The sequence below is a fragment of the Canis lupus genome, chromosome 26 (assembly GCF_011100685.1).
Source record: "Canis lupus familiaris isolate Mischka breed German Shepherd chromosome 26, alternate assembly UU_Cfam_GSD_1.0, whole genome shotgun sequence".
In the NCBI taxonomy this organism is placed as follows: Eukaryota; Metazoa; Chordata; class Mammalia; order Carnivora; family Canidae; genus Canis; species Canis lupus.
In genome coordinates this window covers 2535723-2562415 of record NC_049247.1, presented here as the reverse complement: position 1 = coordinate 2562415, position 26693 = coordinate 2535723, and the positions used below count along the sequence as shown (strand labels likewise).

Sequence of the window (26693 nt, the reverse complement as noted above, 5' to 3'; positions counted from 1 at the left end):
GAAATGAGGAACTCCCAATGGTCAGGGTGTGCGCTGTCTCTCTCATCTGTGCTTCCCCAGAGCATTACCTCATTCCTCTCTGCTCATCCACAAGCTTCTTCTGCTTCTCTGCCTTAGAATAATGTGCCTGCCAAATACAGTAAAGTGTCAGCTTGCCTCTACCCATTCATTTATTTAAAGCACAAATATTCCAGGAGCTAGGGATCCTGGAGGGAGAGGAAGGAAGGTGACCATGGCACCGTGCTTACGTCTCATCCATTGAGAGGCAGGCAATACTACAAAAAAAAAAAAAAATAGTATGCTACATGATTTGTTTTATATTTTATCTAAATTACTCTCATATAAGTAAATAACATAATCCAATCATGGCAAATAATGTTGAAAGTTTGCCTTCGGAAGATGGTTTCACATTTGTAAAATCACAACCTTCACAGAGGGGTCATGGTGGCATTGATGGGAAAAGAAACACCCTGTGCCAGAGGGGCAAATGAGGACCACGAGATGGGGTATGAAAGGAAAAGTGATGAATCTACAGTGGAAGGGCAGGGTTCTGCTGGCTGGCTCTGGTCAGGGGATAACACAGGGGATGCAGAGCTCCCACCTCCCCGCACCCACAAGAACTCGGGGGCTGAGCTCCAAACAGAGTGGGGCCCCCACAAGATTCCCTCCTTATTCCCCAGTAATGGCCTCTTCCTCATGCAGGCAGCACCATGCACAGAACAGAATATGGCAAATGAGGAGAAGTCAGGTCCGTGGCGTGGGGACCTCCACTTTGGGGAGTCACTAGTATAAATCCCAGAGGGATGTGAGCAAGAAACAGACAGCAAGGCTATGTGGGGGTCCAGGGGGCTTGGGGGCACAGGAAGAGCTGACGTGGTCATGGGGGAGCTGCTTGATGCTCTCCAGCAGCCCAAGCAGGGTGGCTCTCTTGTGACGTCCTCTGCCCCTTGTGGGTCTTAGAGGGACATCTAGCCCAGAGGGGATGGTCCTCAGTCTCTTGGTGGCCTCAGGAACTGCCTCAATTGCCGGCAACTATTCCATCTGCCTTCTCAGCTGCTCCCTCTCCACCCCGCCCCCCCCGCCACACACACACAGCGGCCACCAGAAGAGTAGACATGCCCAGAGGACACGGGTGGGTGTCTCAGACAGTTGACATTTTAGTGTCTTGTCTAACCCTTGATGAACAAAGCATGCCATCACCTTGAATGTTGAGCCTCATCTTCCCCTCACCTCCGAGCTCCTAAGGGACAAAGCCAAGTGCCACCACCGGGAACAGCATATTGCCCCAGAGCTGGACTCTTCTCCATAAGAAACTGGACATTCAGCTTCTGAACGTGTTATTATGCATAACATCCCTGTGCCAATGACCCCAGACCTTTATGGGCAGCTGGTAAAAAGTCGCATGTGTCTACAATAAGCTTTCTATGGTAATGCCAATGGTTTACAAGAAAACAGGCCAGGCCAAGTGAGTTTCACTTCCAAACACTGTAATTTCAACGATAACACATTTGCTCCCTCCCTGTCTCTCCATGCAGCCTCCCTTGGAAATGAGGGTACAGTTTGAGCACCTTCTGTCTACCTCAGAGCACAATGCATTCATAAAAAACAATCTAGAAATTGCAGCATCAAAGTAAAATTAAATTTCAGGCTATAGGAGAAGGAGCAAAATGAAATAAAACTTCTGGGATTAAGGGGAAACTCATACTTAAAATGACAACCAAAGTGAAAACCATTTCACAGAGACTGAAAGATTCAAGATACATCTCCTATGATTAGGAAGCAAGGCAAGAGGGGAGAGATGGGGTTTGCTTAGACGATCCTAAAATACAACCTCATGTCTCATGATTTCCAAGGCTGCTAAGAAACATAGCTTGGGGAATCACCTTGCAATTTCTCTTTTGAAAAAAAGTTTGATCCTATCAGAGGGATGTGTGCTCATTTCTCATTTAAAAGTTATCTAAAGCTTCCAGAATCCAGTATATTCTCCAAGCAGTGCATGGAGAGAATCATCAAAGGGTCATAGCAGATTCTGAAGTCAATAGGACTAACATTGTGAGCGGGTCAGTGGTGGTGGCTGCCTGACTGTCCTAAAATCTGGTCTCCAATGACCCAAGCTCCGAACAAAATCCTCAGTTCCTGACAGGTCTGGTGCCTCCATCTGCAAAATGCACATCTTGAGCCAAACGGTCCCTACTCACACTTCTGTGATTATTTTTTTTAATCCGAGTGATATTGCAGACTTCTCTGGAAAATGATGTGAAATCACAGAATATCAAGTATTAATACATTCCTGACTTAAAATCACAGATCAGGCAAAGAGATACTCAGAGGGCATCCTCCCAAAGATTTAGCAACTCTGATAGGAACAACACTCAAATTCAGAAGCCTAGCAATCTCAAACTCCATACATTAAGCCATTTTAAATAAATGCTTTTTTTTTTTTTTGGCTGGAACCAGAGGCTCTTCTCCGTGTGCCATTATTGGAATTCTGTGACATGTGTTATCAAGGAAAATATGTAATTTTATACTTATTAACTATAATCTGTGGTATAAGACAGATCTCCAGATGGCGGAAATCCAGCTTCGACTGGTTTGAGCAACTAGACTCTATTGGCTCAGGTTTTTAAAAAGTCTTTGAAAGACTCCTAACTCTGGGAAATGAACTAAGGGTGGTGGAAGGGGAGGTGGGCGGGAGGTGGGGTGCCTGGGTGACGGGCACTGAGGTGGGCACTTGATGGGATGAGCACTGGGTGTTATACTATATGTTGGCAAATTGAACACCAATAAAAAATAAATTTATAAAAATAAAAAAAAAAGTCTTTGGAAGGTATTGACTTGGGGCAGAGCCAGATCCAGGTGTAAATCACGGCCACAGAGGTTCCAGTTCTCCCCTTCACCTGCCCTCTCTTCTTTGTGCATATGATTCCTAGGCAAGTAGGCCACAGTATGGCAAACGAACACTGCTCCACTGTATACTGCTCCACGTATACATTCTACCAGCTGGAAAGAAGACTTAACTCTTCAAAAGTCCTGGGATTGAACTCAGTGGGCTCACATATGGCCATATCATTTATGATTTTCCAACCACCTTAATAGTTATGTGTCCCATGCAGAGTCCAGAGAGTGAGTCTGAAGAGCCCCCAGAATGTGGAGTGGTACATAAAAATCCAAAAAAGCAATTAAACTATGGACAGAGTGTTACAGATACAGAGAGGAAAGGCAGGTACTTTGGGACACCTGAGGGTGGCAACTCCCAGAAATGGGGACATTTAAACTATAAAACAAAGGATGAGTATATCTGGGTGGGCAGAGACAGGAGGGAAGGATATTCTGGGCAGGGAAACAGAGTATGTACATACAGAGACCTTGTTGTTTTTGTTTAAACTATCTTAATTTTTTTTAAGTTTTCATTTAAATTCCGGTATAGTTAACATATAATGTAATATTAGTTTCAGGTGTACCATACAGTGACTCAACACTTGCATACATCACTAGATGCTGGTCATGGCAGGTGCACTCTTTCATACCTATCACCTGTTTCTCCCATCCGCCCACCCATTCCCCTCTGGTGACTACCAACGTGTTCTCTGTAGTTAAGAGTCTGTTTCTTTGTGTGTGTGTGTGTGTGTGTGTGTGTGTGTGTGTGTGTTTCACTTTGCTCATTTTTTTTATTTTATTAATTTATTCATGAGAGACACACACAGAGAGAGAGAGAGGCAGAGACACAGAGGAGAAGCAGGCTCCATGCAGGGAGCCCGACGTGGGACTCGATCCCAGGACTCCAGGATCACATCTTGGGCCAAAGGCAGGCGCCAAACTGTTGAGCCACCCAAGGATCCCCTGCTTGTTTGTTTTGTTTCTTAAATTCCACATGAGTGAAATCATATGGTCTAACGATCTTAAATATTTTGCTCACATATTTTAAATCTAGAAAGTACAGTTGTTTCATAAACTCCATTGCATGGCACCATGACTTTGTTCACACAGGCCACCCGCCCTCTGAATGATATGCACAATAATCTATAAAGTCAACTCTTTCAGCCTATGTAATCAATCCTAACAACACTGCAGAAGGAGTGTTGACAGTTGCTGAGGTGCATGTATAGATGGTGGGAGGGGCAGAAAACAGGCTTAGAGTTTCCAGACACTGTCTCCTCTCTGGTTGCACCTAACAACCCAATACTTGCTCCCTTCTTTCTTCCAGTTTTGAAATACTGTCATCCAGGGCACCTGGGTGGCTCAGTGGTTGAGTGTCCGTCTTCAGCTCGGAGTGTGATCCTGAGGTCCTGGGATTAATTCCCATATCAGGCTCCCTACAGGGAGCCTGCTTCTCCCCCTGCCTCTGCCTCTGCCTCTCTCTCTTTCTCTCATGAATAAATAAATAAAATCTTAAAAAAGAAAAGAAAAGAAATAGTCATCCAGATCCTCCCCCTCCTCGTTCTCCTTCTCCATACTCCTATTCCTCATCTGATTCATCTCTTGTCTCTGGAATTCCAAAGCTTCCTCACCTCCTGCAGGTGTTCACTGATTCTGACGTGTGACACTTGTGGTGCTGGCGGCTTCTTTCCAGCTTTGCCACACGCTCCGCATGGTCTATTGCCAACTTCACCCTGTGCATTCTATGCGTGCTCCTGACAGCACAATTCTGCTCATCAGGCTTGTCATCTGAGAGGGTGGGAGCAGCAGGGGAACCTCTCACTGGACTTGGGAACACCAAGAGGTTTCAGTGGAGTCTGCACGCAAAAGATGCCAAACAGAATCGACTGTGTGAAGGGTTATCAATCTGTCTACGAGTTTAATTTACGTTATACAATACTCTTTCTGAATTGTGCAACACTATCCAATACAGGAAAGGTGATGCTCTGGAAAACTTTCCCAAGAGTTGGAATAGAGGGAATATTTTATTTAAAAAAAAAAAAAGCCACCTGGGTGGCTCAGTGGTTGAGCATCTGCCTTTGGCTCAGGTCATGATTCTGGGGTCCTGCGATCGAGTTCCACATCGGGATCCCTGCATGGGCCTGCTTCTCCCTCTGCCTATGTTTATGCCTCTCTCTCTGTGTCTCTCATGAATAAATAAATAAGATCTTTACAAAAAAATTTAAAAAGTTAAAAAAAAGGAAGTGGGAACATTCAAGAACAGGTCAATTCAGTTCAACGGCAGTAACAACAGAGCACTAACTACATGCTAGCTGGAGCCTGGATAAACCAGACAAGGAAGTAGAAAGGAGGACAGACAGTGATTTAGCTTTTATTTAAAAACTAACTGCTCTTCTTATCCCTAATAGGAAGAACTGCCCAGAGGAAGGGGTCCCTTGAATTCCAGCTCTGGAAATTCCTACCTACCTGACCTTGGGAAGGTCATTTCATTTTTTGAGCTTAGGTTTCTTCCTCTGTGAAAAGGAAATAAAAGGATCTTTCAGGAATTACTCTAAACATGACAGGAGGTGTACATGTATCTAAGTGCCTGTAAATGCATACACAAAATATATAATAAACCAAGGGTGTTAAAACAAAACATCTGAAAGAAGCAATCAGGCGTTGAAAACAAGCAGAGGGCACTGGGGCTCAGGAGATGTCCTAAGGCAGACTCTAGTGCTACTATTCACATGGAGGGCGCAGACTGTCCTCCTGCCAAGTGCCACCACGGGCACAGCCATGCCAAGGCAGAGACACCGTGTTGCCTGAGCAGCCAGGCATCTACATTTGGATGTGAAATCTCCAATTCCAAAACATAGTGTGGGTAAAATAAAACACATATGTGGGTCTGATCTGGCCTGCAGTTCACTGGAGCGCAATCTGTGATAACACACATTATTGCCTGAACCTACCACTTTGAGCAATTGAGCCAATTGAATGATTCAGAACGTCCCTGCTTGCTATACCCAAATGCAAAGAGCTGCAAGAGCTCACATTCTCGAGGCCCTCTGTGAAGGACTTAGCTGCCTTGACTCATCTCCAGCATACCCTAAAATCCTGGCAAGTCAGTGAGGCCTTAGACAAATGTTAACTTATTTTTAAACGATATTTATTCAAGTACAATGTACATATAATAAAATATGTATGCATAGAATTGGATGAGTTCTGACACGTGTCCAGCCGTGTCACCCCAGTGCCCATCAAGATGCAAGACACATCCATCAGCCTGATTGACACATCAATCAGCCCATGTGATTATCATTTCCCAGTCCTCCACTGCCCTGGGCAACCTGAACTTGCCTTCTGTCGCCATTGTGGGATTCAACATCTACAGAATTTCATGTATACAGAACGGTCCAGGGCACACTCATTTGTGTCTGGCTTCTTTCACTTGGCAAAAAAAAAAAAAAAAATAAAATTTTTTTGAGCTTCCTCAATGTATGTGCACCAGTACTTCATTGCTTTTTACTTCTAAGTTTTATTCCACCTGTGGATGGATAGACACATGTCCATCAGCTCACCTGGCAGTGGTTGCCGGGAACACAGCTGCCATGCAGACATGAACAGAAATCCATCTTTATATTCGGCCAACCCAGTGGACGTGCAGTGGTATCTCGGTGTTGCCTGGGTTTACATGTCTTTCATAACTGAAAGTGTTGAGTATATTTCACACCCTTCTTTCCTGTGCCATCTGTGTGTGTGTGTGTGTGTGTGTGTGTGTGTGTGTGTGTGTGTGTGAAACTCCTGTTCAAATATTTTGTCCATTTTTCAAACTGGGTCATTTGTCTTCCATTCTGGATTTCAGTCCTCTGTCGGCAATATGATTTGCAAGTACTTTCTCCCAGGCTGTGAACCTGCTTTCAATATTGAAACTAATTCTGTTCTGTATTTTATATACTGTTCCCACATCCATCACCTCATTTTATCCTTATGAAAAAAACTTGTCAAGGGAGAGAAGACATGTTATATCTTTATTTTGCAGGTGAGGAAAAGAAGATAGAAGAAAGTGATGCACTTGATGTTATACAGCTGTTAAGCGACACCTACGGGTCCATCAGCAGGATCTCCTGTGTTTTTAACCACTTAGAATTCAACCACGGGAATGAAACAACGTGAGGGAGAAAAATTGTTCTCTTATTCCCTGATGTAGCTCCAGGGCTCTGCCCAGCACATGGAAGCCACTCGAATAATTGTTGGATAACTCTCTTCTCATAAGATGACTCATCATAAGGTCTGATGGTTAGAAACTGTCCCCTGCCCACCCTTTGTGTTTGTTGACCGACAATTCTCATCCCTCTAGCAGGTGACCTATATCCCAGCCACAGCGACTGGTCCAGAGGAGGCACATGACCAAGGCCGTTCCCATTGGCATGGATCCCAGGATTTCTAGAGAACTACTGGAGAGACATTCATTGTGTCTCCTCTTCTGGACTGGAACCCAGGAAGCTCTAAAGTGAGAAAGTAACAATTGGTTTTCCAGGCAGAGAGCGGAGCCCTCCTGAGATGGCAGCCAGTCTGGAGAAGAGCCAAGTGATGCACTCAATGGTGATGCCATCCCATCCACGGCGAGCCCCGCTGGACTGTGTCACAGAACAGCAGGAAGTACTTATGGTTCCCATGTCCTTTGAGGGTCAGGAATGCTGCAGCAGCCTCACTGATGGAGGTCATGCAGGGCAGTGGCCACCCAGAGGTCATGCTTCCATGGTGGGGAAGCCAGTGCTGCATGTGGCTAGAGCTCCCCATCTGTCCCCAGGGGGCCTCTGCACAGGCTACCTCAGTGTTCACATGTCACAGCCCCAGCTGCTGTCCCAGAGTGAATGTTTCAAGGGAAGAGCAAAGAGGAGGGGTGACATCGGGATGATCTGGCCTCATAAGCCACATGCCATCACTGTGCTCTGCTCTATCTGTTGGGGGCAAGTAACTAAGTCTGACCACCATTTCACGGAGGGTTGCTAGACTCCACCTTTTGAAGGGAAGGTGTCAAAGACCTTCTAGACATATTTTGACACCACCACACTGGGCACACTTGAAGGTCTGTGTCAAGGCTTTTTTGTGGCATGAGGCAATAATTTAACCACCACCTCCTTGTATATTCCTTTTGTTCCCCCATGAGTAGACCAGCTAGACTTGTGTTTTCTGTCATATTCAACAGACAAGGAGAACCCCGCCTGATACAGAAATCAAAAATACGTCTCATCACTCTAAATGTGCTGTTACTTCTGAAACACTACAGCTGTCAACTTAAGGTCTGATTCTTGACACTGAAGCATCAGATTTTTATGTCGTGTGGAGAACACTGGGACTTCTTAGAAAACCAATGGTAAGTGCACACATCCCTCATCGTGCCTACATTGATGAGATGAAATGATTTATCTGCGCATGAGAGCTGCACAGACTGGCAGGACCCCATTCCCTAGATGGCCCTGGTGCCTAGCAGAGTGCCAGCTATAAGTCAGATGCCTCCCATCCATCTGTTGACCAGGCCAGATCTGATGTACAGCCACTGCTCAAAAAGAATGTCGGTGTTTTGGATGGTTAGACTTTTGCTTTTATGATACATTCTTTGGCCAGCTATGATTTGTTTGAAGCTGAAGCCCTCAGTCAAGAATGCAACCCCCAGTTAAGGCATTGATCTTATGGGAAAATAGGGTCTAGCATGAGACAATATGCTCTGTGATTAGTGATGCTCTGGAATGCCCAGTGATGGCGAACCACCACTGCCTATAACACATCTTTTTATTCACTTGGAGAGACTCATTTCATCAAAGCCTTCCAGCAGAAATTCCTGCTTTATATCTCAAGAGGTTCCTCTAGAAGAACATTAACTCCTACATCTCCCCAGAACCCCAATTCAGCATTTTCAAAATCTATACTTACTCCATGAGCACTGGGGATACACAGCTACACATTTATTTCTAGGTATCTCTTCATCATGATGACTTAATCAGGATCCCCATGCGACTTCCTGAGGAGGGCACCAGGCAGCCATATACGTAACCATCTCCAATGTAAGAACGATGTGCCCCATGACCATGTAAGCTAGCTTTCAGCTCTCCACCATCACTGGAACTCATTTCAGGAAAGACTTTTTGAACACACACCTCCCCACACACATTGGTTACAAATAAAATGGATAAGAATCGCTGACTGATTGAAAGAATGGAGTGCCAGCAGTGTCATTCAAACTTGACATCTAAATCCTTGTGGCTTTAGGGACGCCTGGGTGGCTCAGTGGTTGACTATCCGCCTTCGACTCAAGTTGTGATCCTGGGATCCTGGGATCGAGTCCCGCATCAGGTTCCCTGTGGGGAGCCTGTTTCTCCCTCTATCTATGTCTCTGCCTATGTCTCTCATGAATAAATGAATAAAATAAAATAAAATAAAATAAAATAAAATAAAATAAAATAAAATAAAAATAAAATAAGATAAGATAAAATAAAATAAAATAAATACAATAAAATAATAAAATAAAATAAAATAAAATAAAATAAAATAAACCCTCATAGCTTTAGAAAGCCTTGCAGTGTCTTCTGTTAATGACTAAGTGTGATCATGATGCAGACTGTGAGTCAAGAACCATGCAAAAGGCATCTCATGCACTCAGCTCCTTCATCCTCAAGACCCCCAATAGATAAGTGTAGCCATGATGTCCATCTCATATGTGTGGATAGTGAAGATTAGGAGATGGTGTGTCTTGCCCAAGGCCACAAAACTGGTGGTGACAGAGAGGGGCTCTGGACCCAAACCGTGGGAGTCCACATTGCCATTCACTCACCCATACACCTTCCTAAATCCGGGGCACATTTCAGGAGTCAGAAGACTCTGAAAGCTAGCAGTGGCTGACAGCCCAAGCCTGGGAACTGCCTCCCTGGGGCTGAGACCTCGTCCTTCTACAGCTGCAGGTGACCAGGGGAAGTACACTGGATATCCATGGCTGCTATAACAAGTTCCCATAAATGTTTTGGCTAAGGTAATACACACTGACTCTCTTCTGGTCCCAGAAGGCAGGAGCTTAGAGCCGAGGCACTAGCAGGGCTGGTTTTTGTGAGGACACCAGGGGAGAACTCACTGCCCTGCGTCATCAGCTTTCAGAGGTGGCCGTCTCTCCTTGGCTCCTTGTCCCCCTTTCTGATCCCAACAGATCTCAGATCCCATTGTATTCAAACCTTACAAGGACCATTAGGTCCTCTTTATATTGAGACTACCAGGACAATCCAAGTTAGTCGTTTCCCCCTCTCAAGACCCTGTCACACATTCACAGGTCCCAGGAGCTATGACAGACACATATTTTGAGAAGGGGAAAGAGGCATCATTCATCCCATCACAGGGAATAATTTATGTTACCTGCCTTTGGCTGGGTGTCTGTTTACGATGGGAGTGAACTCTGCCTTTTATGTTAGGAGAATGAACTGCTGAGATTAGGGTGGTTACAGGTAAAACACCTAGGAGAGGTTGGTGCATATTGATTTCTTATCCAATGCAAGATTTTGTAGTCACATTACTGTGTGTAGGTGTCTAGAAGTAGACATTGCACTCCAGGGGAAAGAAATGTCCCTGAGGTTCTGGAATGGGCAGACAACAGAGGCGAGTGACACAGGTCTGCCCATTAGGTTTGGAGGATGCTGAGCCAACTGCTGTGTCTGATGTTTCCAGGGACAGCACATGCCCACCACCCATGGCTCGCACAGGGCTCAGAACTGTCCTCAGGGGTGTCAAGCCATCCCATTGCCCTGTGTTAAAATAGCTCTAGACAATAAATACTAAATGAAATTTCCCTTCCCCATGCAAAATCCAATTCACATCTTCTCATAAATCCTGCCTGAGGCTCCTGCTACAATTTCTTAGGCTCACAACCCCATCACAAGGTCACTCTGAAATTAGTTTGGAGGCAGTTTTCTCTGTGGCTGGCATGGTTGAATAAAGAACGGGGGAAATTATGATTGGATTTTTTTGGACGATATTTATGCTTTGAAAAGAAAAATTCAACTTCTGTTGCTATCAATGGCATTAGAACTAGTTGATTTCCTTTGTTGTTATATGATTTTAATGTATGTTCTAGGACTGTTATATAACAGAATAAATTGATTTTAATTTATCTTGCTAAAATAAAGATAATCAACGCATGTTATATCTCATAAGCATTGCAGGTATTTTCATTCTTGCAAGCCAAAGAGAATTTAGTATTGTGTCCTTAAATGTAAACACAAAAAATGAACAACATATGTAATCACTGAGATGATCAGAATACAGTCTCCTTCCTGAAGATAGGTCTTTTTCCGACAAGAGTCAACACTTTCACCAATGCTTGGACTGTTCCCTTTATGTCAACCCTGATTTCACTCTTGAAGGAAATGCGTACATTTCTCTTAAGGCAAGTCTGTAATAACAATAAAAGAAACAAAGCCCCTGGATATTTTTGTAATTAACAAAACCAATGCAAGCTTATTGTAAAGACAGGCAAATGTCAATGAATATAAGATCGAGGTTGTGAGTCCCAAAGAATAGACATAACACATGACATTGAGCTCTTAATCAAAGGAGTACCTGGCAAACGATAGGTTCTCAAAAAAGTTTAGGGCTTGAATTCAGGACAAAATAAATATCACCTCTAATCTCATTGTTACTGAATTTTGTCACATTTCACCTTTAACCTTTTGACTATGTTGTATGTGTATGTATACATACCAGATAATTAAGAGCATTTTCTTAATGCCAATAAATATCTGAAAACACCATTTCATTGGCCTGATTACATTTTGCTATGTGAATATGCTAAAGTCACTCAATCATTCCTCTATCCTTATCTAGTTAGCAGATTCCAAATTTTTGTTAAAATGTGAAATTAAAATGTGAAAACCATGCCTATACATCTTATTCTGATTATCTATTTAGGATTGGTTCCTAGAATACAGGACCAAAGGGCTATTAAACATTTTAACAAGTCTTGGCACACAAATAGATCTACTGCTTTTTTAAAAAAAGATTTTATTTATTTATTTATTTATTTACTTACTTACTTACTTACTTACTTACTTACTTACTTATTCATGAGAGACACAGAGAGGAGGGGCAGAGACATAGGTAGAAGGAGAAGCAGGCTTCCTGCAAACATCCTGATGTGGGACTTGATCCCAGGACTCCGGGATCATGCCCTGAGCCAAAGGCAGATGCTCAACCACTGAGCCACCCAGGTGTCCCAATCTACTGCCTTTTTTAAAAGATTTTGTGGGATCCCTGGGTGGCTCAGCGGTTTGGTGCCTGCCTTCAGCCCAGGGCATGATCCTGGAGTCCTGGGATCAAATCCCACATCAGGGTCCCTGCATGGAACCTGCTTCTCCCTCTGCTTGTGTCTCTGCCTCTCTCTTCTCTGTGTCTTTCATGAATAAATGAATAAAATCTTTAAAAAATAAAATAAATAAAAAGATTTATTTATTTCTTTGGCAGAGAGAGTATGTGCACACAAGCAGGGGGAGAGGCAGAGGGAAAGGGAGAAGCAGACTCCTCTGCTGAGCAGGGAGCCCAACCTGGGCCGAAGGCAGATACTTCACCAACTGAGCCACCCAGGTCCCCCAGATCTATTACTTTCATATATGGGACATTCCATGAAGATTTTCTGTTGTTTATAATTATATTTACTGGAAGCTGTAATATAATCTACCTTTTCCAACTACTGCATAGGGGGTATGGGCTGTATATGTTAAAAAATATTTTGTTCTTTAATATGTCTAATCCCTTTCTAAGGAATCTGAACTTGTTTTAAGGAAGAATCATCAATCTGGGGCCCAAGGAGATGGAATTCAGGGGTTTGTAAACCTGGATGGGGAAAATACATTTTTATAATTTTTTTTTTAGCCTTGAACTGAAAATTTATCATACCCTCAAATAATGAACGTAGGCAAGAGCCAGAGCAGCAAGGATGGTGACTTTTCACAAGCTGATATGGCAGTGATCTTTATGTCATCTTGCATTTTCAATAGATACTTCAAAATATATTCTGCTCTTCACACTTGTTTGAAATCGCAGTGGCTATGAGATGTACTCCTCGGCTTCATTCGCAGGGTTTATTAAGGGAGCACATCTACTGCATCACCAAAAATATTTTTTTAACCATGTTTCAATATAATCACCCTCCTTGGCACTGCTATGAGTTTGATTCTATGAAATTAAAAACAGTATTCTAAGAAGATTCACAGGCATTAGGGAGCCACCAATGCAGTCCATGGCACCAAAAAGGATGTGGACCTTCACTTTGGCAGCAGCTTGGGGAACAGTCAGAAGACAACAAAGAGAAGACATGTAAGACATGCCACACACTCTGAAGGACTCCAGGTATGCGGGCCAGGTGACACCAAGGCCGCACAGGAGGACAGCGTCAGGCTGTACCCAATTAAATACAACGTGGTGGACCACTTACCACTCTTCTGTCTTTCAGCCCTTTGGATCACCTTCTGCAGGCTCAGCCTGGTGCACAAGCCCCTAAGCTCTTGTACGATCTGCCACCTGTCCCCAGCAACACAGATGAGGCAGCACTCAGCCAGGTGCAAGCAGCAGCCTCTCCCTAGAATTCTCCAGTATTGGCCTCACTCACTGGATGTCACAGCTACCTTCGGCACCCACGCGATCCTCGTTCCCACTGCAGGTCAGATAAACTCCTTCTGAGCAAATTTGCTTCTGTTTGAGAGTGCTCAGAGTTCAAGGAGCAAGTGGGCCATCCAGCAGGTGAGATGGGAAGGGGTGTGCTATAAACACATCGTGCTATTGCTGGAGCCTTGGGAAATGTGGGCTGGCTTCAATGATTTTAAATCTCCCATGCCTCCCTTTTAATGATTTCATGGGAAAGCAGCCTCTATGCCCACAACCGCCAAGTTGCACGTACCTATGACATCCCACCTCTCAAATCTGTGCCACAGTGCTCCTAGCATTTGACACCCACCCGCCCATCCCATGCAGCCCTGGGACACTAGCACCATCGCATCCCTTTCTGAGGGCTCCATGCTGGTTTTCTCCATGAGGATCTGTTGTAATGAGCACCTGCACACTCAGCAAAATACTGTTCTCATCCATGTTCCATTGGCATCCAGGAACGGGTAATCAAAACCATGTCCAGCAAGCATCTCAGACTCCGAAAGTTACACAGGGACAATGCTAAGCAGTTACAGAGAGACCATCCCAATGACTAATGCTGATGTCAACTGAGTGCAAAAACACCTGCTCACATTAAGGGGGTCCCAAATGATTGCTATACATCTTGAAACTGATCCTGACATCTGTCCACAACTGAAAAATCCATTTTTTTCCTCTCCAGAGTATTTTAGGATTCAGATTGTAGTTGAGAGCCCATGACCTTCTAATGGGGTTGAGGTCATACATCTTATTTCTATGGTATAAAAATTAGATCTACCTTTGTGACAAAGATGAAGGATCTGCATTTATTGATTGGAATCTTCAGTTCAATGAGCTGAATCTCTTCAAAACAGTAAGATGAAAGAACTCTTAGTGCTGCCAGCGGTTAGAACGGCTGGCTGGACACTGCATCACTTCCTTGATGCTGATCACTGAGCATTTATACTAAGGTTAAGATTTCACTGAGAAAAAATTTTGCAATCTCATAAAAGAGCAAATTCACATATAAAGAGGAAAATAAAATAGTAATTCAGGGAGCAATAAAGTAATCTGATACTTGCTAACTTGGTGGATCCCAATGAGAAGCTGAAAATGAACTACCATAAAATGAAGTCTAGAAATTGCATATACATGGAGGGACAGAGCACGCCATCTCCTGTCTCTGGGCTCTCACCCCAGCAGCATGCCGCGGAGGTTTCAGCATACCCACTCACACACATGGGGTCTTCTTCATCGCTGCATACTATTCCACTGCTAAGGTGTAGCTCAATTTTCTAGTCCTTCACCAGTTGATTGACATTTGGATTGTTTCTAATTGGGGCTTTTATGGAAAATGCAGTATTATGGGAGACAGAAAAGATTACAGGTGATCACTTGGAATTGGGGAGGTGCGAATTCATAGCAGATGAGAAAAAAAAGACTTTTTTGGTAATGGAAGTGCTCTAATACTGGATTGTGGTGATGGTTGAAGTTTTCTAAAACTCATGTAACTGCATACTTTACATGAGTGAATTTTTTTTTAGTATTTCTTTTTTTTAATAATAAATTTATTTTTTATTGGTGTTCAATTTGCCAACATACAGAATAACACCCAGTGCTCATCCCATCAAGTGCCCCCCTCAGTGCCCGTCACCCATTCACCCCCACCCCCCGCCCTCCTCCCCTTCCACCACCCCTAGTTCGTTTCCCAGAGTTAGGAGTCTTCATGTTCGGTCTCCCTTTCTGATATTTCCACCCACTTCTTCTCCCTTCCCTTCTATTCCCTTTCACTATTATTTATATTCCCCAAATGAATGAGACCATATAATGTTTGTCCTTCTCCGATTGACTTATTTCACTCAGCATAATACCCTCCAGTTCCATCCACGTTGAAGCAAATGGTGGATATTTGTGATTTCTAATGACTGGGTGAATTTTATGGCATGTAATTTAGAATTCCAAAGCTCTAAAAGAAAAGAAAAGCAAATTAAGAATACTAACTTCCATTACTTTCTTGCTACCTTCTCCCTATATGTCTAAGAAGAGAAGCTACACCAGGCTAAGTGACGACAAAATTAATCACAAGAGATAAAGGCTAGCAAGTCACTGCGGAAACTTCTTAAACTAATTGGCTCACAGCACAGAAGCGAAGAGCTGTCAGAAGAAAGGCACTTTTAGAAATGATAGAAAATCCAAAGCATGTACATTTAAAAATAAAATAAGCCATCCTGTTCAAGAGAACAATAACCAGAATGAAATTTTTAGACCCTAAGAAACAAGATGATAGTTTTCACAGTTGGATTATAAATAAAGCTACTTTGGATGGATCCTATAATTCTTCTTTTGTTTCTTTTTTTAACATTCCATGAAATACTATTATCTTTCTCAACTGTTCCCCAGGCCTTCAAGAAACAGATAATCCAAACACAGCGTTTGTTCTATGAAGCTAAGCACACTGCAAAAATGTGGAGATTTCAGGATGTTTGCAGGTGCTCACAGTAAAGCACTGTCACAGTGTATGAAGGCAGAGATCAGAGGACCAGAGCAACCCAGACAGCTAAGTGATCAAAAGTCTGGCTTTCCCCAAGAACTTCTCCCTCACCGTCAAAAACATCTAAGGTATGCAGGGATCTATGTACCCGTTTTACAATGAACACCCATCAAAACAAGTATGACTGCAGATACTCATGACTCAAATTAAAGCAAGTTAAAAAAATTATATTTTACCTTATGCATATATCCATATTACTCATTTGTATAACTATAAATATAGACAAGATAGAGACAAAATACAGATATGGATACAGATATAGATGAGACACAGATACATAGATACGGATACAGACATAGACCTATTTTTCCCCATAGGACTCTTATGCACACACCCGCATGCACACACACATTCACTTCGCATGCAGTTTCCAGTTCAGAAATTTATACAAAGCCAGAGAGCAGGCCGCAGTTTTCTAGATGGCTGTTAGGTGTCCCATCAGATATGCCTGCGTCGAGGAAGGAAAAGCTCCTCATTCACTGGAATCACAAGTGATATGAATGAGGAACTTCTCCTTCCTTGTCGCAGGGTGGAGTGGGTCCCCGGCGCTGTGAAATCACAAGTCGCCAGCAACAGGACATCAGCCGTGATCCATGGCACTGGTGTGTACAGAGCATGGTGATAAACGCCAGCGAGCGGCATGATACAATCCCTGCTGCGATGAGGTTATTAGTCACGCCGCAATCGTTAACTTTGCAGCTGGAGCAGCGGGCGCTTGAGTCCCACGTGCCCCAGAGGTCCTAATGAAAGTCAAGGCAGCTTGTGCAAGGAAGGACGAGTGGCACTAAAGCACTGCTGTCACCCGCTGAAAGTGGGTGTTAAATAATTTAATTCCAAATTTGGTACTCTACTTGGAAACGGGAGATATTAAATATCAAATATATGGGTGTAATAAAAGTAAAGCAACACAAAGGTAAATTAAGGCAAAGCTCACACTTCCCCGCACTTCCACATAATGGGATTGGGTGGGCATCAGGAAATGGTAAATGAGTCAGCCTGAGGTATAATTTCACAGAGAATTGGGCTTATAATTTTCCCTTAACGGTAACACCATGTGCCTGAATTATCACGCCACCTTCCATAGTCGGTATGTTGCTCAGGGAAGCGTCCATGTCCTGGGGCAGAAGGCAGCATGGTCTCAGGCCAATCCCAGAGCCACCTCCTCCACGCTGCCCGCTGAGCATCGCACACACCTTCCTTCCTCCGAGGCACGCGCTCGGGGCCAGCCTTTCCAGGAGCTGCGATATCCCATCCTGCCCCTGTCTACATTAACTCAGTGTTGCCCTCAAAAACAACACACGTCCACGGGTCTCTTTTGTAAGTACTTGAGAGATAGCATCGGACACAGTATTCCAACTTCCTGCTCCGCACAACATTGGATGTTCAGGTCAATTGGAGGCTGACATACATTGCTAACTAGATCTAGGGGTGCTTGGGGGCGCAGTTGGTTAGGTGAGCATCTCACTCTTGATTTCAGCTCAGGTTGTGATCTCAGGGTCGTGGGATCGGTCCCGCAGTGAGCTCTGTGCCTAGTGGGGAGTCTGCTTGTCTCCCTCTCCCTCTGCTCCTCCCGCCACTTGCTCTCTCTCATATAAACAAAATCTTAAAAAAATAATAACTAGCTCTCAGCTGCTTCTCACAATGGCAGAATAGGATTCCACCATATGAATGTAGCATTTTTTAAAAAAATCAATTCACCCCTTGATGAATATTTAGTTTGGTTGTGGCCCTCAGCTATTTTTAAAGATGCAGCAACGAATGCCATTGTATACATCTCTCCATGTCCATAATCAAACTTTAATCTGGACTAGATGTATCCAGAAATGCAGTTTTAGGGTTATACGGATGTACGTCTTAAATGTTATTAGTCAGATACTGACAGATATCTCTCCAAAGTGGATGAAGTATTTTATAATTCTTTCAGCACAGAGAGTATAAGCATCCCTTGTGCTTCCTCATTCTCAGGAAAACATTTTATTATGTGCATCTTCTCCCTCCCCGCCCCCACAATACGATTAGAAGAAATGATATTGGAAACAATACCTCGGTTTGTTGTATCCCTAATGCAGAAGTTATTAAAACATACTTGAACAGAAATACTTCTGACAGGTTCTAAATTCAGACCCAACACTTGATAAAACCTCCACATCCAACTAACATAATTCATCTCGTCCTCCAGGAAATTTTCATTTAGAGTATGGAAATAAAATATAATTCTCCACAATCTAGGAGAACTTGGTATGCAGGCTCCCTGTATTATACACCATTTTAACAATCTGAAAACAATTAATAGATGTTTCTCTTAGCATGGTGCTCTTGATAATTTCAGCGTGTTCACACGCAGGATTATATGAGATGCTCACAAGAGGTCAGCAAAAGCTGATCTCCTGTTGCTGATATTACAGAAGAGGATGCTTTACCTCTTATTACCTGTCTGGCACATGACCTGGCCAAAATAAAATGGGAAATACATACCAGATTTCCTGACTCTGACGCCCATGCTCTTCTACCCTTTGGAAAGGAATTATCATTCAAATGGTAATATTTATGCATATCATAATCCCTAAGTCAATGATAAGGATGTTGCCAGCATTTAGGGCATCAAACAAATCACACAGGAAAAACGTACCATTCTGACAACTTTATACCACTGTCTCTGGCTTTGTTGTTGTTAAACTTGGGTTCTATACCTCAAAAGAGTTGAATTGTCTTGCTGAAAAAATATATCTAATCAAATCATTACATTAAAAAAAAAAAACCTCAAGATTTTTCTTTTCCATCACTTGGTTTGTCATCTTGGTAGAGCCGAGCAGCAGCAAAGTACAAATTGTTAACACTTTGCTTTTTTTTTTTTTAAAGATTTTATTTATTTATTCATGAGAGACACAGAGAGAGAGGTACAGACACAGGCAGAGGGAGAAGTAGGCTCCATGCAGGGAGCCTGAACGTGGGATTCGATCCCGGGTCTCCAGGATCACACCCTGGGCTGAAGGCAGTGCTAAACCGCTGAGCCACCCGGGCTGCCCAACACTTTGGTTTTTAAAGCCACACAGAACATTTTCAATCTATAAGATCTCTATTACAAGTAATTATTACCTGAAAACAAAGAGGCCAGATCTTTCTCGCTTCAAATCTGGGCAACCTGGCAGACGGACACAGCATCCCAAAAGAGTCCGTATTCCACTCAGCAATGACAAGGACAAACATCCACGCCTCTGTTAAACAATTGCCACAGTGCATTACAGCTTCATTTTTTCCTGTTTTCCCTATCTTATGTTTTCCTAATTCAAAACAATCCATGTTCATTATGGGAATTTTCAGAAACACACCTTGAGCAAACAATGGGGAAATCATGGGTCACGTGTGACATCACCAACTGGGGATGAACACGGTCAACATTCTGATTGAACCCGTTTCAATTTTTGCTGCCCTCTATTTATTTAGAAACATTATATTGTGAGCTCTTTTTAATTTACTTCTATAATACATTTAGTAAGATGTAATACATACATTGTCAAAGTCACCATTTTTAAAGTATACAAGTGAGTGGCTTTTAGTTTTTTCACAGCATGGTCCAAGCATCCCCCACTACCTACCTGCAGGATCTGGTTATTGATTCCAAAAGAAACACATATCCACCAGCAATCAGGGTCAGCCCCCAATCCTCAGGCAGCCCCTGAGCTGCTTAGATGCAGATCTAGGAACTGGCCTACTTGGGACATGTCATCTAAATGGTTTGTGTCACATGGTGTGGCATCCTCAAAGCTGGTCCATGTTGTAGGTGGGTCAACACTTCTCTCCGTGTAACTGCAGGCAATGACCCCTTGGGTGGGCACACCACATGGTTTATCCATTCACCTTTCACCTGTGGTGGGTGCTGCTGGTGTGAGAGTTTGTGCAACAGTTTTTGTGCAAATGTTTGCTTTCCATCCCCCCGAGTGTATAACTATTAGTGCTGGACCTCATGGTAACTAGGTTCACTCTCCTGTTCCTGTGGCCATGTTTATACTCTTGGTTGGCTGGTTTTCAGGAGTCTCTCATCACTTCCACTTCTGAAGTTTCTTTTTCCTGAAGGTTTTGCCCAACTGTGCTGATCTGAGTTTCTGCAGCACCAACCCTGACAGCCATAGGGTTCCAGCTTCTCTTTGCCCTCCTAATCTTATGGCTTCCTGTCCTTGAGGCTGGATCTTCAGGACATGAGTCTGAGAACACTGATCAGTGTCACAAACCATCTCTGTATCATGCAGGCAGCTCTGTCTTTGTCTCTCACTTTCAAGGGTTTCCCCAAGTTCATTCTCAGAGTGATGCTCCCATCCATCCTTGGGTATGCCCCTGCCATGGAGACCCTGCCTGCTCCAGCGAGGAAGCCTGTGGCTCAACATGTTCATAGGCACCTGTGTACCGCCTGCCCTATCAAGATGCCATCCTGGTGTTTCAGGCCTGCGTCTCCACTCTTATTCCAGCTCTCTCTCTCTCTCTATGTGTGTGCACTTGGGACCAGCCACTTTGGCACCCTCCTTCAGTTCATTCCCATCTGCACCTAACAAATGCTGCCCTAACTCACTTTCTCATATTCTTCCTTTATACTTCTCTAGAAACCTCCATTCATGCCTGACAGAGTGAAGGTGATCACCAGGTACCATGCACTTGTCATCATCCTATTGGAAGTCTCACAACACCTGCCCTTTACAAATTGCCGAGAAAGAAGATTTGGGCTGCCTGACCCATGTTCTTCTGTCTCTGGAGCAAAAAAAAAGATTCTGAGTTGAACATACCATTGTCTGTCTGGTGCAGCCACTTGGTTAAGTCCTAGCCAAAGAGATGTAAAAGGAAACCAGGGTTTGGCATGGTTTCCAGGAAAGTTGCTGAAAGAGAGCTGACCCAGCTGAGAAAATCTTTTCCACAGGGCAGATGGAATGATTGTCATCTTAGTCCATGAGAATGGAAGCCCTGAACTGGAATGCTGTGCAATAAAGACAGGAGTTGGGGCACCTGGATGGCTCAGTTGTTTGAGCATCTGCCTTCAGCTTAGGTCATGATCTCATCGAGCTTCACATTGGGTTCCCTGATCAACGAGGAGTCTGCTTCTCCCTCTGTTTCTGCTCCTTCCCTTGCTGTGTTCTTTCGCTCGCTCACTTTCTCTCTCTCTCTCTCTCTCTCTCTCAAATAAATTCTTTTAAAAAAGGAAAAGAAAGACAAGTGCCTGGGACCCTGACGGTATTGGAGAGTTGACGTACCAGTCCTGGCCTGCTTACTGCAGGCTTCTTCTGGGTGACAGAGAAATAAAATTCTGTCTTCCATAACTTTTATTTGCATTAAAAATTAAATAATCAAGTAATCCTAACAAATATAATTTGAGATATACTTATTGATGCCAGAAATACATTCATGACTTTAATCGTATCTGTCTATATTTGAAATATCAATTATTTTTATGGCAGTTCATGTCCTTCATATACATTTCAAAGCAAGACATACTACCTATGATAAGCATAACACCAGTGTCATATATAATAAGGAGATGATAATTCTGAAAAAAATTAAATTCTAGCTGTGTACTCTTGCCTGTCTAGGATCTGCTGGCAAAGGAGAGATGCTGTTAGGACAAGGTAGATGAATGCTTCCATTAGAAGTCTTGCTGGAGAACAGAAAACCATGGGAGCTTCTGTCATTCAAATTTATTCAAACCCACATCTATGTTACCACCTAATATCATTTGCATAGCAACAGTGACAGACTTTGGAAAACACTCATCTATGCAGAGAAGAGCACATACATAAAAAATATATGGCTTTTGTTATACATTGGTCTCAGTTTCCATTGTGCTGTAGTGAGTAAGATTCTAAAAGTGCAAAATGGAATCTGATGGATGGAGCATTAGTTCTTCTGCTCTGTTCCATAGTATTTCCTGGCAACCCTTTAGTCAAGAGACCCCCATAGCTGCAATGACATTCATATGTTAATACTATGATGATAAGGTTTTCAGCAACAAACTTTTCCAGAAAGGAAAGAATGTATTTTAAACTCAGGTGAGAGATCTTCTCTCTTTCCTGTTGAATTCATCACTACCACAAGTGTCTCCTTAATCCATAAAATTACACCTGTCACAGTGACTTAACTTCATTAACACAACTTTGTGAACCATGGTGAATTATTAGCAATACAAAATCCATGACTATCAAGCTAATTAAGATTGCCTCTTTGAATTCTGATGATCTGATTCTGACTTTTAAGAATAACTAAAAAATATTCAAAGAGACTGGGAAGAGTTTATAAAGCAAGACAACTTCTGAAGCAAAACCTCCTAACACTAAAATATCCACTCCGTAATACATTTTCCAATTATCCTTCAGATAAAGAGAAATAGATCACCTCCCAGGCCACTCACTACTCCAAATACTGGAGCATGATGTTTCTTCATTGAATATAGTACAGACAGAAGTGAAATGAAACATTCTGAAGTGAGGATAGAAATGGAATATATTAATGAATGTATGATATTCAAAAAATGTCAATTTATCTGTATACATTTTATTAAATGGTAATACATGCACAAAGCAAAAAAATTCACAGTCCAAATGGTTCACAATATAAGATAACTTACATTCAGCCTTCTGCCTCAACTTCCTGGCAGCCACTCAGGAGAAAGCACAGTTGCCAGACCCTCTGCTCAGGAAAGTACCTTTCTCTGGGTTTTCCCCAAACAGGGCTTCAATATATACATCCTGTTATATGCCTTGCTTTTTTAAGCAGGTGTCTTGGAGGGGATTCAGTATGTATGGTTTGCATCATAATGCATACAGTAACAGAGATGAAGTATAATTTTAGAACTGCAGCAAACAAACATTTTTGGAGAAACCCATGTGCACCAGACGCTGCTCTAGGGACTGGAGCCGTAGCTGCAAACAGGGAGACACATGTTACCAACTGAGAGAGCTCCCATTTCCAGGCTTCCTCATTTAAGCAAAGGCTTCCTAGCTGTGGCCTAAAAACTGGATTCCAAAACCATAACCTCCATATCCATGCACGTGAGTACACATAAATCACATGGCAATGCGTGTGTACATGCATGCACATACTTAAACACCTATATAATAAATACATTGTATATATGTTCTATATAGTAGTGCTACTAAATACATGTACATGTATCTATACATAGATGTGCATGTCTCTCAGAACAAACACATGTTGTATATGTACATGCATAATATGCTGTGTATCACATATCACATATTAGCTACACAGACATACATAAATGTGTATGCCAAGTGTGCCTGTGTGCTTTTAATATCATCTGGACCAATAGCAGGAAAATAGAAAATAGCCATCAGGATCTACAAAGCATAAGACATGTTGGGGCACCTGGGTGTCTCAGTGGTTGAGTATCTGTCTTCAGCTCAGGGTGTGATCCTGGGGTCCTGGGATCGAGTCCCACATCGGGCTCCCTGTGGGGAGCCTGCTTCTCCCTCGGCCTATATCTCTACCTCTCTCTGTGTGTCTATCACAAATAAACAAATAAAATCTTAGATAAAAAAAGGATAAGGCATGTTCTCCATAGGGAATGGTGATATGATACCAGGGCTTTGAAGAAATAACTTGATATTCCACTCAGGGCACTTGCTTCTTAAGGAAGATACTGATACAAATCAAAGAAGAGAAGTGGCAAGCACCATGCATTGTTATGTTTCCACGTGCTCTGCAGACGCTCAGAAGTGTTCAAGCACCCCTTGGAAGCCCTTTGCTTGACCCATGGGAAATCAGTTTACATCTTAATGGGGATGAGGCACCCTCAGAAAGTTTCCTTACCTCTCCTCCGGGCCCAAGACAAACTGATCTAATGCTTAGCCATAAAATCAAAAGCAAAACAAACAAACAAAAAATACAAACAAAAAACCCAGCAACATAAAAGTTTAAAATGGTTCATATTTCTTCACATGTCATAGAAAACACTTCAACTACTACTATTAATAATACCCCTCCCCACCAAGGAAATGCAAGAAAAAGAGCAGAAAACAGAACAGAGTGATTGAGATCCTTCCTCTCAAATTCCTCTCCTCTTCTGGTAAAGAACCTGCCTGCCTGTCTATCACATATCCATCCATGCATCCATCCATCCTTCCTTCCTTATTTGTGCTAACTTCACAACACAAAAGAAACCTTTACTGAGGTGGCACCTAACTTCCCAAATCCCATGACTGGTGCAGACATATCTGGACGTGTGGTTATGTGCAAGTTCACTCTGTGAATCCATATGGCGTCCTATTACTACACAGACATTTGGGGCAGAGCTCAGATGCACATTTCTTCTTTTTCTTCTCATCTACTCTCTTAAGAAAATCTTCAAAAAGCACTCTTAGGACACTGGTCACAAAAGAAGAGACACAAGCCAGAGCTCAAGAATTGACAACCTGAATCCTGGTGCTCCAGTGTGAACCAGAAGGAACGCACAAGGGATCCCAAGTCAAACTATCCCCAAACTGGCATCAAATGCTCCCTGATAATGAACCAAAAAAAAGTGTCATAAGCGTCCATTGAGATTCATGACTTCAATATTAGAATAAGTAAATGGAAAATTTTTATTTTTTCCAAACACTGACCAATGGAGTTTAATAATCTGACACCGAAAAATAATGTGTTACATACCTGGGATTAATCTGCTTGTTTGTTTCTTTTTTTTATTTTTTTTATTTTTTTATTTTTTTTTATTGGTGTTCAATTTACTAACATACAGAATAACCCCCAGTGCCCGTCACCCATTCACTCCCACCCCCCGCCCTCCTCCCCTTCCAACACCCCTAGTTCGTTTCCCAGAGTTAGCAGTCTTTACGTTCTGTCTCCCTTTCTGATATTTCCCACACATTTCTTCCCCCTTCCCTTATATTCCCTTTCACTATTATTTATATTCCCCAAATGAATGAGAACATATAATGTTTGTCCTTCTCCGACTGGCTTGTTTCTTTGTTTGTTTGTTTTTCAATCTTCGGTAATATAAAGAGCAAAAAAGCAACCAGCCAAAAAGTGGCAAAAATATGTGACCAGACTAGGAATTCTCGAGAACCACAAATGAGGTTTCAGGAAACAGAAACAAATCAAGAACCACTGAGTTTTCAAGTCTCTCTGCCCCGCTGGGAGTTGACGGTTTCTAATTTGGTGGGTATCAGACTCAGATTCAAGTTTTAATTTGTCTCTAGAGTGACTCACAATGTCCCATAATTGCACAGTAGACAGTTTACCGTTCATCAGAAACACGTGCACACAAATATAATCACAGACACCTACATGGCAAATGTGGAACACACTCCACAGGTGCCAAGAGTTACACAGTGTTGTTGCGACACTCACAGGACAGGCTGTTTTATCAGAGCTGCCCTGACGGGCGAGGAGGAGGCCATGGGGCAGTGCAGCACCATCTGTACATAAATCCCACCTGCAGGAGTGGTCCTTGCAGATGACCCGGAGCTCCGCTAAAATGTGAAGGAGGTCTGCTGTAATAATAGCTCACCTTTCCCAAGGGACGGATTCCATCCATCTTCCCGAGAAATACGAATAACACAGAATACAGGCACCACATACAAACCACAGTGGGAACGGTTGTTAGCAAATGTAGGGGAAACGAACCCCCGTCACAGCGAGTCTGAACATGTTGAAGGCCGCTGGGACTCACCTGTTTTCTGAGCTAGCAGATTTCTTCTGACAAACGATGACAGCCGGTGCGTACTTGCCAGTGTACTCTGTGCCCTCTGTGACCTCCCAAATGGAAGGGCTGCTGGCTCTCACCCCCACGATGCTCACGCCCTTCTTCACCTTGGCCCTGTAAGAGACAGTGAGTGCACAGCTCAGACGGCTCTGGGGAATCCCAGGATACCTGGTTCTGGGGACATGGGCAATGCAGCCGCACGCGGCTGCCCGGTAGGCGCATGCTTGTGTGAAACAGGGTTTAATCACATCTTTGCCATCACCTTGCAATAATGGTGCCCCACTTATTCCCACCTTTGGCATAGGAGCTGGCCGCAGCACACTGGCAGTCTGCAGGCATAAAGAAAGTTGCACTCATGGATGGCTTCAGTTTTTTTTTTTTTTTTTAATGACTTTCCTAAAGACCCCATACTATAAAGACTAAACAAGAAAAAGGAGTGAATTAAAACCATATGAGTGAAGTTAGTAATGACACTGCGTGTTCACAGACCATCCCCTCTGTGCCAGGCACTGACAGATGCCTCACCTGGACTACCTGCTACCCCCGGTGTTCTCAGTGTAGAATGAGGGGCTGTAGCGCACACGGATTTGGGACCAGAGACAGCCCCAGGAACACAGGATCTGAGTCCTGCCTGTGCCCCTCCCTCCATGCAGGCTTTACTGTCATCACTACCCTGAGCATCACGGTCACGGCCGCTGCTTAGAAACTGTGCGCCACATACCAGGCACTCTTCCCAGGTGTGACAGCCTCAACTCTGTTAAGTATCACACGTGCCCTATGGGGTCCGCTTGCACCAAGCGGCTGAGGACCTGGGCACCACACACTCAGGAGCAGGTGCCTTAAGTGTCACATGGCCCTGAACCACCAGGCAGCTCGAACTATGCCCAGGACTCCCCTTGGCATCACTCAAACCCATGAAAACCA

General features: G+C 43.3%; 1 protein-coding gene across 1 annotated transcript in view; it reads right to left on the bottom strand.

The window, feature by feature from the left end:
• The window catches only part of TMEM132D (transmembrane protein 132D), a 525295-nt gene that overhangs the window by 300577 nt on the left and 198025 nt on the right, over positions 1-26693 (bottom strand). The window contains exon 3 of the mRNA XM_038574733.1: positions 25737-25883. Within this exon, the coding sequence (XP_038430661.1) occupies positions 25737-25883 (147 nt within the window). The remainder of the gene's footprint in view (positions 1-25736; positions 25884-26693) is intronic.